This window comes from Oreochromis aureus, linkage group 6 (assembly GCF_013358895.1).
Source record: "Oreochromis aureus strain Israel breed Guangdong linkage group 6, ZZ_aureus, whole genome shotgun sequence".
Classification (NCBI taxonomy): domain Eukaryota; kingdom Metazoa; phylum Chordata; class Actinopteri; order Cichliformes; family Cichlidae; genus Oreochromis; species Oreochromis aureus.
In genome coordinates, this window is record NC_052947.1 from 7,709,191 (window position 1) to 7,724,614 (window position 15,424).

Here is a 15,424-nt window from a genome sequence, read left to right on the forward strand (position 1 = left end):
TCACTCAAAAGGTCAAATCGTTATGAAAAGCAACTCTTTGTATATTTTCCTTTACGTTTCCACAACATAAAACATTTGCTTGTATAGCGTCTCAGCAGCCATTTAGCTTCTCACACTAAAAGGGGGGGGGCCCCTTTTCGATCATCCGAGGCTTCACATCGCTGCATGGTTGAAGACACGCTGGAGACAGCAGGCACAGATGACTGTCACTGAAAAAGGTCTGCAGCAGCAGCAGCGGCACAACATCTGTTCTGATGTCAGATTATCAGAAGGTAAATGCTGCTTCACTGATTATACAATAGATTTGTGGCACAAACATGAGGGCAGCACAGTAAGGATAATTGATTTTTATTATCAGCTGCTTCTTGATGATAAGTAGAAAAATCAAAGTATATATAACACGGCAGAAATGCAAAGATTACACTTTATTGCACATATCACTTTGTGGGAGACGATATTCTGTTACTGCAACAGCACGTACTTTAAAAAAAGAAAACCCACAAATGTAAATGTTCTGAAAAATGTTAAAAGGCAGCTTTTAACAAATTCTGTGTTACGACAATCTTATTCAGATCTTCTGTGTCAAAGTCTGAAGGCATCTTGAAATGACTTTTGCACAGGTCAGTCCGGGCTACAGCTGTGATCCGATTTAAAGTCATAGGCAGCGTGAATACAACTTCTCATTCATCCTTTTTTCCCCTAAAAATCCTCACTTTATTAAATCAGCAACGTAAACAAGTCACAGGAATGTCAATATACAATAATTCATCCTATAAAATCTTGTGTGTGATTGGCTATCTAAGGTTGACTTTGAGAAGGAACGTTCGGATCTCCATTGGTCTTAAGGTCACCTCCCACGTGGAGGGGTCCTCAAATGTCTTCAGCAGGGGCTTTTCTCCTGAAAAACAGGCACATGTGAGCACAACTACGAACAACAAAGTGTTTTTGGTTTGTTAATCTTTAAACACACCAGCAGTGACACGGGTCAGTGATCAGCAACCAAGTCTCATCACAAAGGAACAAAATAACATGTTGAGCTCCAGAAACACCTTGTAGTATACATTACATTATGAAGCATATCAATCTATTTATGACTCTTTATGGCTCCCTGCTGGCTTAATTAGCACCTGCAGGGAAACTGTTAAGTCAATGACTACAATCAGAGATTTAAAAGGTGTCAGCAGATTTCTATCAGCCCAGTGCTCCTTCAGTGCATGGCAGGAAGCCGGTGCTGGTCACCTGCCAGATGCTGAAAAATCCAGATGTTGCCAGTCTTTATATTACTACACCAATATCTTGACAAATGTTCTGATATAAATAATGTTCTGAAATTATGACAACAGTAAACAAAGGCCAAAATCTGCAAATATCAGGGAATCCCCACTACGAATGGAAGTGCGATTGAAGAGCAGTGTACTATAAAGCCAGAATAATGGATTACTGAGTTACGTTGAGTGCAGTATATGTTTGTAAATAAGTTTCATATTGATAATAAAACCACTGACTGAAGCACAGACTGTGCACTTCATTTTCACTGGATTATAAAAGTATTCAGTTGGTGATGCAGAAAATGTGTAAATATTTTTATACTTTAACTGACACAACACTGGTGTCCTGTACCTTTCTCAGGAGTCCAGTCAAAACGTTTCACCTCATCTTTCCACTGATTGGCCGACAGGTTCAACTCAGCCACACCCAGAACCTCCAGAGTTGAAAACAGCTTCTGCACAGACAGTAAAGACGATGGGATTAGTTACAGCAAAATGACATTCCACTGCATTGCAAACAAAAAACGACTGCATGACAGATGATCGTATGGTCACTTTGACTGTAACAAGGTTTGAAGTGTTTCTGAATGTCTGACCTGCAGGTTGACTGTGACTGGCTGAGAGCTCACTTTGCTCTCTGAGCTCTGGTACTGATGCTCCAATCTCAGCAGCACCGAGTCTTCATCCCACTGACTGAGTGTCAGCAGGTGGACAGCAGGGGGCAGTGCAGCCAGAAGCCCTGAGAACTAAAAGACAAAGACCACTCACTCACAGAAACCATGCCTTTTAAAAAAAAAATTAGATTATTTAGTGTATTCTAACCACATTTTCTATAGAATTACTACATAAATTTGATATGAATTTTGACTAATTACTGGCTATGAAAACATGTCAGCAGCAGTTGGCACTAAAGGCAACACAGCTTAGCTCAGTTCCCCTGAGAGCGAGTGAAACCATGTCTAAAAAATGCAAATATGTACACAGCAGGACAGAAATGGGTTATAACCAGCAGCAGAGACAGTTGGAGACAATGACTCAAAACAAGCAGCAGACTCTCACAGGAACTGCCTGCAGTTTGTACAGTGCAGGTCACAGCACTGTACAAAGCTTTTCTTAAGCTTACACACAGGAGTTTAAGGTGTTTGAACAGGAACCTGCAAGATGGAGGCCAGCTGGTTCTCACACTGCTAACATTTCAAACACAGATCACATCACCGTGAATTTTGTGACCCGATTAGTGAAGTGTGTTAATAACATGTCTTTAAAATACATGCAGTATTTGTACAAGTACTGTACAAATGTGCATGTGATTAGGTGAATGAGTAGAAAGGCACTATACAAGTACCAGTCCGTTTACCATTTACATACCTCCAGCTGAGTGTTTGGCTTTAGATCTCCATCAGTAAATGTAAGCAGCGGCTGCAGCACCATCCCCTCTGCGAGGGGGCGGTGCGTGTCGGCAGCAGTCTGCGGGGGATCGAGGGTGAGCAGGAGGCGGCCGCGGACCACCAGCCCGTCTGGGAAGATGCCAGAGATCTCGTTGAGAGGTTCACCAACACCACGGAAATCATCGTGGAGCAGCCGGCGGTGGAGCTGAGGGTGAGGAGGTTGGATAAAGAGACTTTAATAAGAACTCCTTGTGTGCGCTTAGATGGGGTCAACATGCTAATGGTGATGGGCTACGACTTTATGCCTCACCATGATCTCCAGAGAACCATTCTGGATGCTGCCTCCACCCTGAGAACGATCCGTTACCACAGTGAGTTGGTCCACATCATCCTGAAGAGACACAAGTGAAAGGAAAACATCACTTGTGATAATCCATAAAACTAGTCAATGCTTTTTGTTGCTTGTCTCTCTAAATGGAAGCTAACAAACACACATACCTTGATATAAGCGCGAGAGTTGATTGGGTAATAGTTTCCAGCAATGGGTTCTGACTGTTTCAGGTTCCAGGTGGGCCGGAAGTCTTTCCTGTTTGGGGGATTGGGGATGGGACACACACACACACACACACACACACACACACACACACACACACACACACACACACACACACACACACACACACACACACACACACACACACACACACACACACACACACACACACACACACACACACACACACACACACACGCAGCTAAGTGTACAGAATTGGATTCTTTTAATGTAAAACTATCACATAACTATACAGCTGTCTTACTTTGTATATAATCTGTAAAATACTATCCAAAACAACTGCAACAACTTTAAAAGGTTAAAATGCATTTTCAATCATTAAAAAAAAAAAAAAAAGGAAACTCTTACTTCCTCTGCAGAACTTCTCGGCCGTTGGAATCAGTGTAGAAATATTCGGCGGTTTTGATACTGGTGTCCAGACGAGTGATCACCTCCTTCCCCACGCTGTCACTAAAGGGTCAAGACAGTGAGTGTGACATGGGTTAAAGGTGGGTGGTGTGGGGAGCATTTTGGCTAAGATTCCTCGCTTTCCCTTGAATTTATTTCTCTCGCTCATGAATAAATAAATAAATGGCTAAAATAGACCTGAAATTATGAGCTAAAGCTATTCCCCAGTGGTGGAATCTTATGGTCTAAAATTCCCTCTTTCCATGTATTTATAATCTGACATGGGGAAAAAGATAACTGTAATCTAAGCCAATCACTTGCTATGATATGAGGAAATATTTAGAAGCGTAAATCTCTGCCACAATATTGCCCCATATGAGGTTTTTCTCCCCACGAAGAACAGTTGACATTAAGCACTGAGCTTTCAGAAAGGTTGAAAAGAACAGAAATTTCACCAACCACTTATCTCTAAAAACATCTCCATTACATATGTAGTGTGCAGGTGTTAAACTCACTCTATCGGCACAGGTCCCACAGTCCACTCGAGCTCCAGAGCTCTGCTGTCAGCATAGAGACGAACCACCTGAGACACCCAGGGAGCAAACCACTGCCTCACCTCCTGCACCACTGACGTCTGAGGATGAGAGCATTGCAGTACAAGATTAGAGGCTACATATTAGCCTTTAAACAGGGAGGTAAAACATGTTGGCATGTTAATTCTGACACCCACACATATAAAATGACAGCAGCCTATAATTTAGAAGTAAACTGAATAACAGTGTAAAAACAAAACTTTGCTATGAGGAATCTGCGTCTGGATACGAGCAAAGATCTCTACCTTGATGATCTCTGTCTTGGCTGTCTGGCTGATGATGACAGGTGTGGAAGAGTTGGGTCTGAAGATGTAGGCTCCGGAAGGCTGCCTGCTCTCTACGTTGTTACCGTCACTGGCGTTGTACCTGGGATGTTTTAACAACACATCCTTTGGAAGCTCAACTTCAAAAAAGCGTGTTCACTTTGTGGAATTCAGTTTTTTTTAGAAACACTAACCAGTAGAAATTCTGTGTCAGTTTGATGCTCTGTTTGGTCTCCAGATTGTTGAGGCTGCTTATCAGGCCTGTCTCAGGGTCAAAGGTCACTTGTAAGAACTAGAGTGCATGAAAACAAACAAAAACATTTCCTTTTTCAGAAGATTTTGTTTATTTATTTGAATATTTTGGACTTAAATGCTGTGTTAGGACCTTATTCTGGATCACTGTGGGTGCACGCTGCTGTGCAGGTGCGGGTGGAGGTCCGTCCTGGATCAGGGCCACCGTGTACGTGGTGTAGCCCAGAGGAGGAGCCTGAACCTGGAAGACCAGCTCATTGACTGCAAAGCCTCGTTGTCTCCTAACTTCGTGAGTGGCCTGTGACACGTGAACCACCTTCAACGCAAACACATTATCGAGTGTTATCTTTGCTCATATTGAACATGTTGTTGAATGATACAAAAAACCCCCCACAGTGCTGTGAAAACGTATCGCACCCTTCATTCTCTGAGATGAGATCCGTCTATATCTTGTGTCACTGTCTGACAGCTGCACAGCTTGTTTTGGATCATCTCATACTTGCTGCTGGCACACATACTGACCTGGCAGTCCACCGCTTTGCCACTAGCATCTGACACGCTGTACGCTGTTCCATTGACCGGCAGCCTGACGGGCCAAGTGACAGGCCGAGCGAGAGGGTTGTACACATTGACTGAGAACTGAGTGAGAGACCAAAAAAAAAGCGAGAGAAAGGCAGCGTGAGCATTCAGTCTGATCTGTAATTACACAGAATGTATTTCCAATAACTGTAGATGTAACCCAGGTTTTTCAGGTTGTACACCTCAAATACACTGTTTGTTCTGAGGATATATCTCAGAGGGTCAGAGTGTTCAGCAGTGCATTTAAGATGACATAATATGTTTTTTTATTATGTTACTAGTGGATGGTTATTTAACATGGTTAAACATGGTTTAAATGACAGGGTCAGTGCATGTACAAGTAATCCTTATGAGCCAAAAGCTTCAGATTTTAAATGCTCACTCTCAGACAGGATATTGACTCGGGCACACAGCTGTGACTCTACCCACTTGCTGTTCAAACATCTTGATGCATGTATTACTAGACTGTGAGATTTCCACCAGTAAAGGAGGACATTTAAAGTTGATGTGTACTGTAAACAAATGCTCACGGGTCTGTATTTAAGGTTTGACTCTCATGATCCACTGGAGCACAATCTGGCTGTCATCTGGACGCTACAACAGACACAGCGGCCAGGGAAGCAGAAGAACATCACATCAAGAAGGCCCTGAGTAAATGTGGTTATCCCAGCTGGACTTTTGTCAAAGCTGGGAAGGCACCAGTCGATCCAGGAGGGAAGGAAAACTGCTGCCTAAGCGAAAACCTGTAGTGATCCCTTATGTGTCAGGAGTATCAGAACAGCTGAGACACATTTTTTTCTAAACACCGTGTCTCTGTGGCTTTTAAACCCCAAAACACACTGCGCAAAAATGGGTCCACCCCAAGGATCGGGTCCCCTGACACAAACAGAGTAACATAGTGTACGCTGTTAAGTGTCAGGAGGATTGCCGTGATTTATACATGGGGGAAACCAAACAACCTCTGGCAGAGCAGATGGCACAACACAGAAGAGCTACCTCGTCAGGCCAGGACTCCACAGCGTATTTACACCGACAGGCCAGTGGACACTCTTTCAATGATGAGGATGTACACATCCTGGACAGGGAGGAATGCTGGTTTGAGCAAGCAGGCCAGGAGGGGACCTAAGGGAACATCTTTCACCATCTTACAATGCTCTGATTGCAGCCATTCCCCAACTCTCTGTGAATGGTACTCATGGCCATTGATCAATATCAAAGACCGTTGATCAGTGGTTGTTGATCAATGGTCAAGACACTTTGCATAGTAATGATCAAGAAACTGACTTCACAGCCCATTGTTCTGTTTATAAGGTTGGAGAAACCTGCAGTCAGCTGAGACTGAGGAAGTCACTTGGATGAGTGACGAAACGTTTTTCCCTAAAAACGTCACATCCAGATGAACAGAATCAACCTTTTGGGATTGCTGTTCAAACCTTTTATCAGACAGATGACTTACAGAGGACTCTAAATAGGGCTGCACCAATGCAAAGATGACGAAGGATTTCACTGTAAATCATGCAAATCTACTTTAGTCAATTCCAAAAATAAAGATGAGTTGGAAATGAGTAAAGCGGGTCCCCTTCAAAGTCTATTTTCTGTGTTTTTTTACCTTCTTGCTGGATTCAGTGAGATGACAAACACTGACGTTGAGGTTATCACAGTAGATTCGCTCAGCAGACAAGCCGCTGAGAGCAGCCAGACTGTTACTGACTAAAACCTGAAAGAGAGACGACAGTTAGACAAGAAACCTGTGCAAGAAAGTTTGGACTGAAGAACGCTTTCTGCTAAAGACAAATTTAGCACATGTAACTTCTGTGAAGCCTGCAGTACCTGACAGTGTTGCCAGCCGTTAGCAAGCTTCCTGGCGTAGTCATTTGCTACGTGTTGCTTCTCTGTGCCCGACACAGCGTCATGGTGCTGAGCCACAGCCATGGCTTTCTCTACCAATGAAAGCAGCCATCACTCAGTCTCTTGTCTGACATCCAATTGGTTTTAGCAACACAAATACAACTTTTAAAATGGTATCCATCCATATTCTTAACCGGTTATCCAATTCACAGTTGTGGGGAGGCTAGAGCCCATCCCAGCTCTCCTACATCCTGGACAAGTCACTAGTCCATCACAGGAGTAGCACATGAAGACAGCCAACCATTTATGGTCACGCTATTACCAGTTAACCTAATATTCAAGTCTGTAAGCCAGAGTACCTAGAGTGTGCCTGTGCAGAACCCACTAAGAAGACACAAAAAAGATTCAATCAAATCTTACTCATCGTCTGGCTGTCACCTTCCCCAAAGGGTCCTTTCCTGGAAGTTAGACCACCAAGTACCTCCAGCTGGTTACAAGTCTATTATGAGAAAAAATGTAAACACGATTTAAAAAGTCACGCAGGTATAAATTTTCCACAATTAGACCCATATTTCCACATCTCAAGGTAGTTCTATAGACGCAGGATACCAGTGATAGCTTTATTAAGTGCCAGCTAACACTGTGTTTCATGCTATATATTAGCATTTATTTGCTCACAGTTCATATTAAGAGTCAGATAAACTTTGTTTTCACAGAACAAAATCTAAAGCTTGTTAGTGTAATGTGACAATGTTATACTTATCTAGCATATATCATGCTAACATTCTAAAAGTTTGGATGTTAGCATGCTAACTACCATCTACGCTAAAAGACTACAATTACATTTTTCTGAAAGCTCTAATGTAATGGGACAGGACTTAAAGTTACACAGGGTATCGTCTTGATGCATGCTCAATCATCCAGGAAAGTAAATCTCCAAAAGTTGATTCTGTTCATCTGGACGTAGCGTTTTGTGGGAGAAACGTTTCGTCACTCATCCAAGTGACTTCTTCAGTCTCAGCTGACTGCAGGTTTCCCCAAACCTTATAAACAGTACATTTGCATAATGACTGAAACCAGCCCACTGAAGGAACAATGGGCTGTGAGGTCAGTTCCTTAATCATAATTATGCAAATTCCCATGACCATTGATCAACAATCACTGACCAAAACCCACTGATCAAAGAACACTGATCAATGGCCATGAGTACCATTCACAGAGAGTTGGGGAATGGCTGCAATCACAGCAGTGTAAGATGGCGAAAGATGTACCCTTAGGCCCCTCCTCGATTCAGAGATGGTCTTTCCTTTTCACGTAAATGGCCTCCTTGACTCCGCTACTCAAACCAGCGTTCTTCCCTGTCCAGGATGTGTACATCCTCATCGTTGAAAGAGTGTCCACTGGCCTGTAGGTGTAAATAAACGTTTCTCCCACAAAACGCTACGTCCAGATGAACAGATTCAACTTTTGGAGAGTTACACAGGGTAATTAGAGAACTGCAGAAGTTTGAATGTTGTGATGTTGTCAACATAAAGTGTAATGCCGAGCACACAGTAAACCACAGAGTACCTGCAGGTTGCTGTTACTGATCCTCTCATATCGCTTCAGCGCTGGTCTGCTGGTAAAGTAGCCAGTCCAGAAATCATGAGCGTCGTCTGCATAGGGGAAGAAATCATCTGTCTTCAAAGGCCTGGATAGAAAACCAATGGATGTAGCTGACATCAAAATGCACAAGACGACACTTTTTACAATAGAGTGTAACACCAACAGTGTTGCTAGAACAAGAAAACATTATCCTGCCCCTTTAAAGTTCACCGTACCAGGTGAGGTTTGCTCGGTGCAGCTCCTGCAGGTAACAGGACGGTGTAGAGTAGAGCACGTTGACTTTGCTGCCATTTGCCTGCCGCGCATTTACATAGTGGATCAGCTTGTCCAGGTTCTTGTACCACAGGTTGGCATTCTCATACTGAAAGTCTGAGCCCATGGTCATGATGATGTGGTTGGTCTTATAGACCGTAGACTAAAAAAGGAAGAGGAAATGATGCTTAACAGATTTAACTAAACAAAACGGAAGAAAAGAAAAGAGAAGAGAAGAGTGAAATTAAACAATTCACACATCTCTTCAATCACACACACCTCACACTATTTAAAGCACATTTATATGATGGCTAAAGTGGTGAATGTGGATTATTAAAGGAGGACATTGCATACACGATCTGTAGATGGCTTTATTATTGTAATTGTGACAGGTTCATAAAACAAAACCAGACAAGATGAGAAAAAACATTTATGGGGATCTGCATGAAGATATGCTGACATTACTTGAAACAAGAGGTTCCTACTGGAATCTTTCATGTCACATTAGCTAGTCACAGTTGTATATAGGCTGGGATAAAAAGCACAGCATCACTTCTACTTCCTCATTTTCTAAATCAGAAAACGTTGTTTGTTTTCTTTTGATTTAACGCATGCATTTTTTTTTCATAGTGTTAGTTAAACATGCAGTTTTAGGAACACCTCGTTACTGATAAATCAGTGTCTGTGTGCGCCAGTGTGGAGTTGTGGCCAACCTGACTGTTGGCGATGACGAGGAACCGTCCCACCACATCATCGACATTATAGTCTTCAAGATCAGGATCGTCTCTGATAGGTGGGTCACTGCAGAGCTGGTCCCAGCAGAAGCCCTCAGGAGGGCTGTAGCCATTAGGAAGGATCCCTGTTGGTTAATGGGGGCAAACATTTAAAAAATAATGTAACACAGTCCTGTTGCTGAGTCCAGAAGTCATTCACATAAAGGTGTGAAGAAAGAAACTTTGTATACCAGTAAAGAGGTCAGCCATTGGAGGAGTAAGACTGTCGGAGGCTCTCCATAGAAGCTCCTGCTCCTTATCCCTCATCCTGCGAGCCCGGTCTTGATAGTCTAGACGACCAAAGAAGAAGCCATCGAATCCCATCTGAAGCAAAATACAGACAGGTAATGGTTAAAGGAAAGTCAAATGGAAAGCCAGTGAACTAAATTGTGCCTGCTTCATGTAATAATGCAGCATTCTGGAAATAAGCCTATTTGATTCATTGGAGAGCAGCAAATCTGATAATGAAGATACAGCCAAAGAGTGGAAATGAGAAAATGGGGAGTCTTTCTCGACATGAGCGCTACCATCTAACTCTAATTAGCCTCAACTCTCTTCTTTAACTGATAAATTCTCCCATTTTAAGTCTCACTAGAAATCAGGCCTTCCATAAGGGGACCAATTATGCTCATCCTTCTATTCTGCCCTATACTGCTGATATTAAACATGGCCAAAGTTTGAAAGTGTGACAGTGAATGAGCTGAGCAATTCTGAAATGTGACTTGTACAAAACTCGAAGAATAAACATAAAGAGCTATGCTACCTGTGCAAACATGGAGGCGTGTTCCCGGGCGTGGCCAAAGGGGTCGATGTGCCAGGCGACGCGGGGACGACCACAGGCTCCAAAGGTCTCGTTAAGGAACCTCAGGCCAATGGTCATCTGGTCAATGACGGCGCTGTAGTGGGTGGCAGCCTCGTCGCTCATACACCAACCACCATTCACAAACTCCAGACGGCCTGCGGGAGGAGCAGGTTTTGGTAAGGATGCACTGAAACACTTAACACAGCTGTATAGTACTGAATGGGCATTTACCTTCGTTAACCAGCTGTTTGACTGTCTGCTGCATGCTGGAGCTCTGACTCTTCCACCAGCGGTAGAAAAAGGCCGTCTCCACATAGATGAACCTCCTGTCTGGATTCTTCAACAACTGATCCACAACTGAGTCCAGGATGTACTGAACCCCAGCGTGCTGGATGTCGTTACGATCTACACACACAAATGTGCACAGATTTAGGACAAAATAGATGTTATTGTGTAACGCAGGAGTCAACGCTTCAAGAAGCTGTCAGGATTTAGTGTGTGTCACAGTTTGAAAAAACATATTTACACTAATGTATCATAACAGCAAGACAGTATATGTGCTCATCTGCATTCATGCACATGCCCAAACAAACCACCCTCAGTGCAGATGAGTTCTGCTTACATATTAACCCAGACTGGAAATCAATATCAGATGATGGTCACCTGCACAACACCTGGCCTTACAACTCACTATAAACAACATGTGACATTAAAATATGCAACCTCGACAATCAATAGCACTGAAAGCATAAAACTCTAAAGCAATGAAGAATATTGCAGGAAACCGTGATGTTTTAATATCGTCTTCTGATATATTTCGACATTTCGCACAGCCCCAACAACAGACGAGTTTGAATGTGAGTGATGGCTGTCACTCCAGTTCACATTCAAATCAAATCCAGAGATCATGTGCATGAACCACCATAAAAACACATCATAGGGCTTTGAAGCAGGAGGATAACGCTGCTGGTCACAAGACCCACGATCACTTGTAGCAGCTATCAGGAAGGTATTTAGTACCAGTCAATAGAACTGATTAACTTGTATCAGCAGAACTACTAGAGTAAATAGAAATGTATGCAAGCATTTGACAGAGTAAATACAGAGCAGGAGGTTGGCTAATAGCTTCACAGTGTTCTGTATGTGTCAGACTGACCTCCATAGAAGTACTGGTCCACAGTCTTGAGCCAGCCAACGTCATCATGTGTGTGCGGGACCAGGTGAACATTCAACATGCCTGGCTTGGTAGCATGACATGACTGCACACAAACACACAGAGACAGACACAAACACACACTCTATGAACACAGCTGTACTGCTCTGTCAGAAGAGTCATAATGTCGACAAATATTCACTCCAAAACGTGATCGTCTGCCAAAGACTGATTACCGGTATTTGCCAAAAACGGATTGCTCGTATTTAAACTGCTATACATAACTTGTTGGTCTGTAATATGTGAAACATATGTCAAATGTATCCCTCATGAATGATACAAGTCATCTTGAGCCACAAGCAACATTCCTGCAACAAGGTAGAAACCGCAATGAGTTTTTGGCAGTGACTTTTATATATCCTTTATTTATGCAGTTAAAAAAAAGCTTGTTGACATTAAAAATGTGTTTTTAAGAGTAATCTGGCCAAGGGGACAGCAGATATTGCAAGAAATCTAACAATAGTTCTGTAAACATATTTTAAGTGGACAAAAAAGATGGAATTGTTTGTAATGTAAGTACAATAAGACAGAGTTGTAAAGATAGTTGAAAAAGATGTAATCTTAAAATTTTATATCTAACCCCTTTTTAAAGCCTAATGACCGAAGTCTATTTACCAACATAGGTAAAGATATTACACATAAAAAAACACAGGTAAACACTGGAAGTCAGTTTTTGGCAGGCTGTCACTTTTTGGCACAAGACCGGTACTTCCTCGTATGAGAGCTCAGTCATGTGAGTGAAACAGAAAGTAGCGCTAACAGCTCCACTTTGCTTTTTGACATGTACCTTAACCCTAACACATGTAAATAAAATACAACCTCGTATCCGCAGGTGGGAGCGTCTGTTTTCTTCTCGCCGAGAGGAAAACTTAAAACCACGCTGAGGATAAACAGGAGAGCTGTAGCCAGCTGCTGCGACCTGACCGCCATGTTGGAAATCCACCCGAAAATCATGTGACATCTGTTTATGTTGAGGTGGGTCACGTGACCGTCAGCCTGTCTACCGCATGGCTGGGAAGCTGGAGAGCAGAGAATTGTTTTCCCTCCGATCTGACTTTGAAGGCACTGGGTAAAAACTAAGCGACAAACCGTATCCGCGGAATGAGAGGACTCACTCAGCGAAAATAAACATAAGTTAACATGACACACTAAAACTGTGACATTTTTTAAATTAGTTTTCTGTTCAAACTGTTCACTGGAAGGTATACATATATAATAAACAGAACAGTGATAATAAACAAAGAAAGGTCAAGTTAGGTGAATGAAGTTAGTTAAATATATTAATTAATTTGCAGACATGACCTTTTTGTACCCTTCGTGCCAGTAAGCAAGAGTTCTAGCATTTGCAGCCCAATAATAAAACTGAAAACGTTCCAGACCAAATCCACCCTCAAGTTTAGACTTAGATAGATGAACTTTTGATATCCTATGATTTTTAAAGACCCAAACAGATGGTAATACTACTGAGTCGATCAATTTGAAAAATTGCTTATTCATAAAGATGGGTACATTTAAAAATAGATATAAGAATTTAGGGAGAGAAACCATTTTGATTGCATTGATGCGACTCAGCGTGGAAATAGGGAGAGCCCTCCATTTCTCAATGTCCTTTTTCAATTTTTCAACTCGTTCAAGACAATTCAACTTAAAGATCAATTTAGGATCCTTGGCAAAACAACACCCAGGTATTTCAGTCTGTAATTTTAAAAGGCAAAGTTTTCAAAAAGTCAACATCTAGGTTTGCAGTTAAAGCCACAAACTCACTCTTCTGCTAGTTAATTGTATAACCCGAGATTTCCCCAAACAACCTTACCAGATCTAATAGTACATGAGCAGATTGCTCAGGATTTGACAGGACCAAATCAAAATCATCTGCATATAAAGAAATGTAGTGCTTGATATTCCGCAATCGCATAGGGACAATGGGGGGCTCATGTTTACTGATGTTTGTTGAGCTGAAAGAAACGTTGCATTTGAAATTATCTGACAGTTAAAATGTTTTATTATTATTATTGCTCAAAATCTGTTAATCTGTTATCAGACTCAACTGGCTTCTCTCAAAAAGTAAAATAACCCAGCCACCACTTTAATCACACTCTAGATCTTGTTTTAACATGTGGCACAGAAACAGCTTTAGTGAAGGTCACAAATGATCTTCTTATGGCCTCTGACAGTGGACTCATCTCTGTGCTTGTCCTGCTTGATCTCAGTCCAGCGTTCGATACTGTTGACCATAATATTCTATTGGAACGATTAGAGCATGCTGTAGGTATTACAGGCACTGTGCTGCAGTGGTTTGAATCATATCTATCTAAAACACTTACTTACTCTGGATGGCATTACCTTGGCCTCCAGTAACACTGTGAGGAACCTCAGAGTCATTTTTGACCAGAATATGTTCTTTAATGCACATCTTAAACAAACATGTAGCACTGCTTTCTTCCATTTGCACAACATCTCTAAAATTAGAAATATCCTGTCTCACAGTGATGCTGAAAAACTAATTTCTGCATTTATTACTTCTAGGTTGGACTACTGTAGTTTATTATTACCAGGATGTCCTAAAAAGTCCCTGAAAAACCTTCAGTTAATCCAAAATGCTGCAGCAAGACTACAGACAGGCACTAGAAAGAGAGAGCAGATTTCTCCTGTATTGGCTTCCCTTCATTGGCTCCCTGTTAAATCCAGAATTGAATTCAAAATCCTGCTCCTCACATACAAGGTCTTAAATAATCAGGCCCCATCTTATCTTAATTACCTTATAGTACCATATCACCCTATTAGAGCACTTTGCTCTCACACCGCAGGCTTATTTGTGGTTCCTAGAGTATTTAAAAGTAGAATGGGAGGGAGAGCCTTCAGCTTTCAGGCCTCTCTTCTGTGAAACCAGTTTCTAGTGTTAGGAGACCTGGGTCGTTGACCCAGAGTTTTGAGTTTTCTTTACTATTGTACTTTGATTTTGCCTTTATTTATCATTTCTAGTCTTTTGGTTTCTATGTCAGAGTTCTGCCTTCTGGTTTCTGTTCTGTAATCCTTAGTTGCTCTTTCTCCCCGTATCCCCTTGTCAAGTCTGCGTCTTTGTGTCATGTTTCCTGTTTTACTTTGAAAGTCCGTGTCTCATTTTAATGGTTCGGGGTTTGCTTCCCTTGTCTTGTTAACTCTGATTTGTCTCAGCCGTGGTTCCCTTCTGTTTCCCATTCCCTGATTGCTCTCTCTGTGTATTTAAGCCCTTTGTTTTCCTTTGTCTGTGTTGCAATCTCCATCATCCCATGCTGTGTTCTGTTCATCTGCCTGCCAGTTTAAGTTTCTGTATTCCCAGTTTAGCCAGTTTTTTGTTTTTTGCCATCTATCATTAAAGTTATATTTGAGTTCACCTTTTTGCTCCATGTGTCTGCACTTTGGGTCCACCACTCCTGCCTGCACACAGCCACACTTGACATATAGTTTGGATTCGGGAGACAGACACTATCTCTACTTTTAAGATTAGGCTTAAAACTTTCCTTTTTACTTATTATTAATCTCCGGCTGTCTTTCATAGCATACCTTCTATCCTGTCTTCCTCCCCTCACCCCAACTGGTCATGATAGATGGCTGGCCCTCCCTCAGCCTGGTTCTACTGGAGGGTTC

General features: G+C 42.1%; 1 protein-coding gene across 1 annotated transcript; it reads right to left on the bottom strand.

Moving 5' to 3' along the window:
- Positions 1–332: 332 nt before the first annotated feature.
- Positions 333–12,742, bottom strand: man2b1 (mannosidase, alpha, class 2B, member 1). The gene is made up of 23 exons (XM_031747251.2): positions 12,617–12,742; positions 11,741–11,843; positions 10,816–10,989; positions 10,546–10,739; positions 9,974–10,106; positions 9,723–9,868; positions 8,973–9,172; positions 8,722–8,842; positions 7,573–7,651; positions 7,135–7,244; positions 6,914–7,021; positions 5,248–5,364; positions 4,859–5,041; positions 4,668–4,765; positions 4,456–4,576; positions 4,133–4,251; positions 3,579–3,680; positions 3,155–3,242; positions 2,967–3,047; positions 2,637–2,861; positions 1,865–2,014; positions 1,621–1,723; positions 333–898 (listed from the first exon to the last, which is right to left on the bottom strand). Exons 1-23 carry the CDS (start codon positions 12,725–12,727, stop codon positions 795–797), a joined length of 2,970 nt encoding a protein of 989 aa, XP_031603111.2. The 5' UTR covers positions 12,728–12,742; the 3' UTR covers positions 333–794.
- Between the last annotated feature and the right edge of the window lie 2,682 nt (positions 12,743–15,424).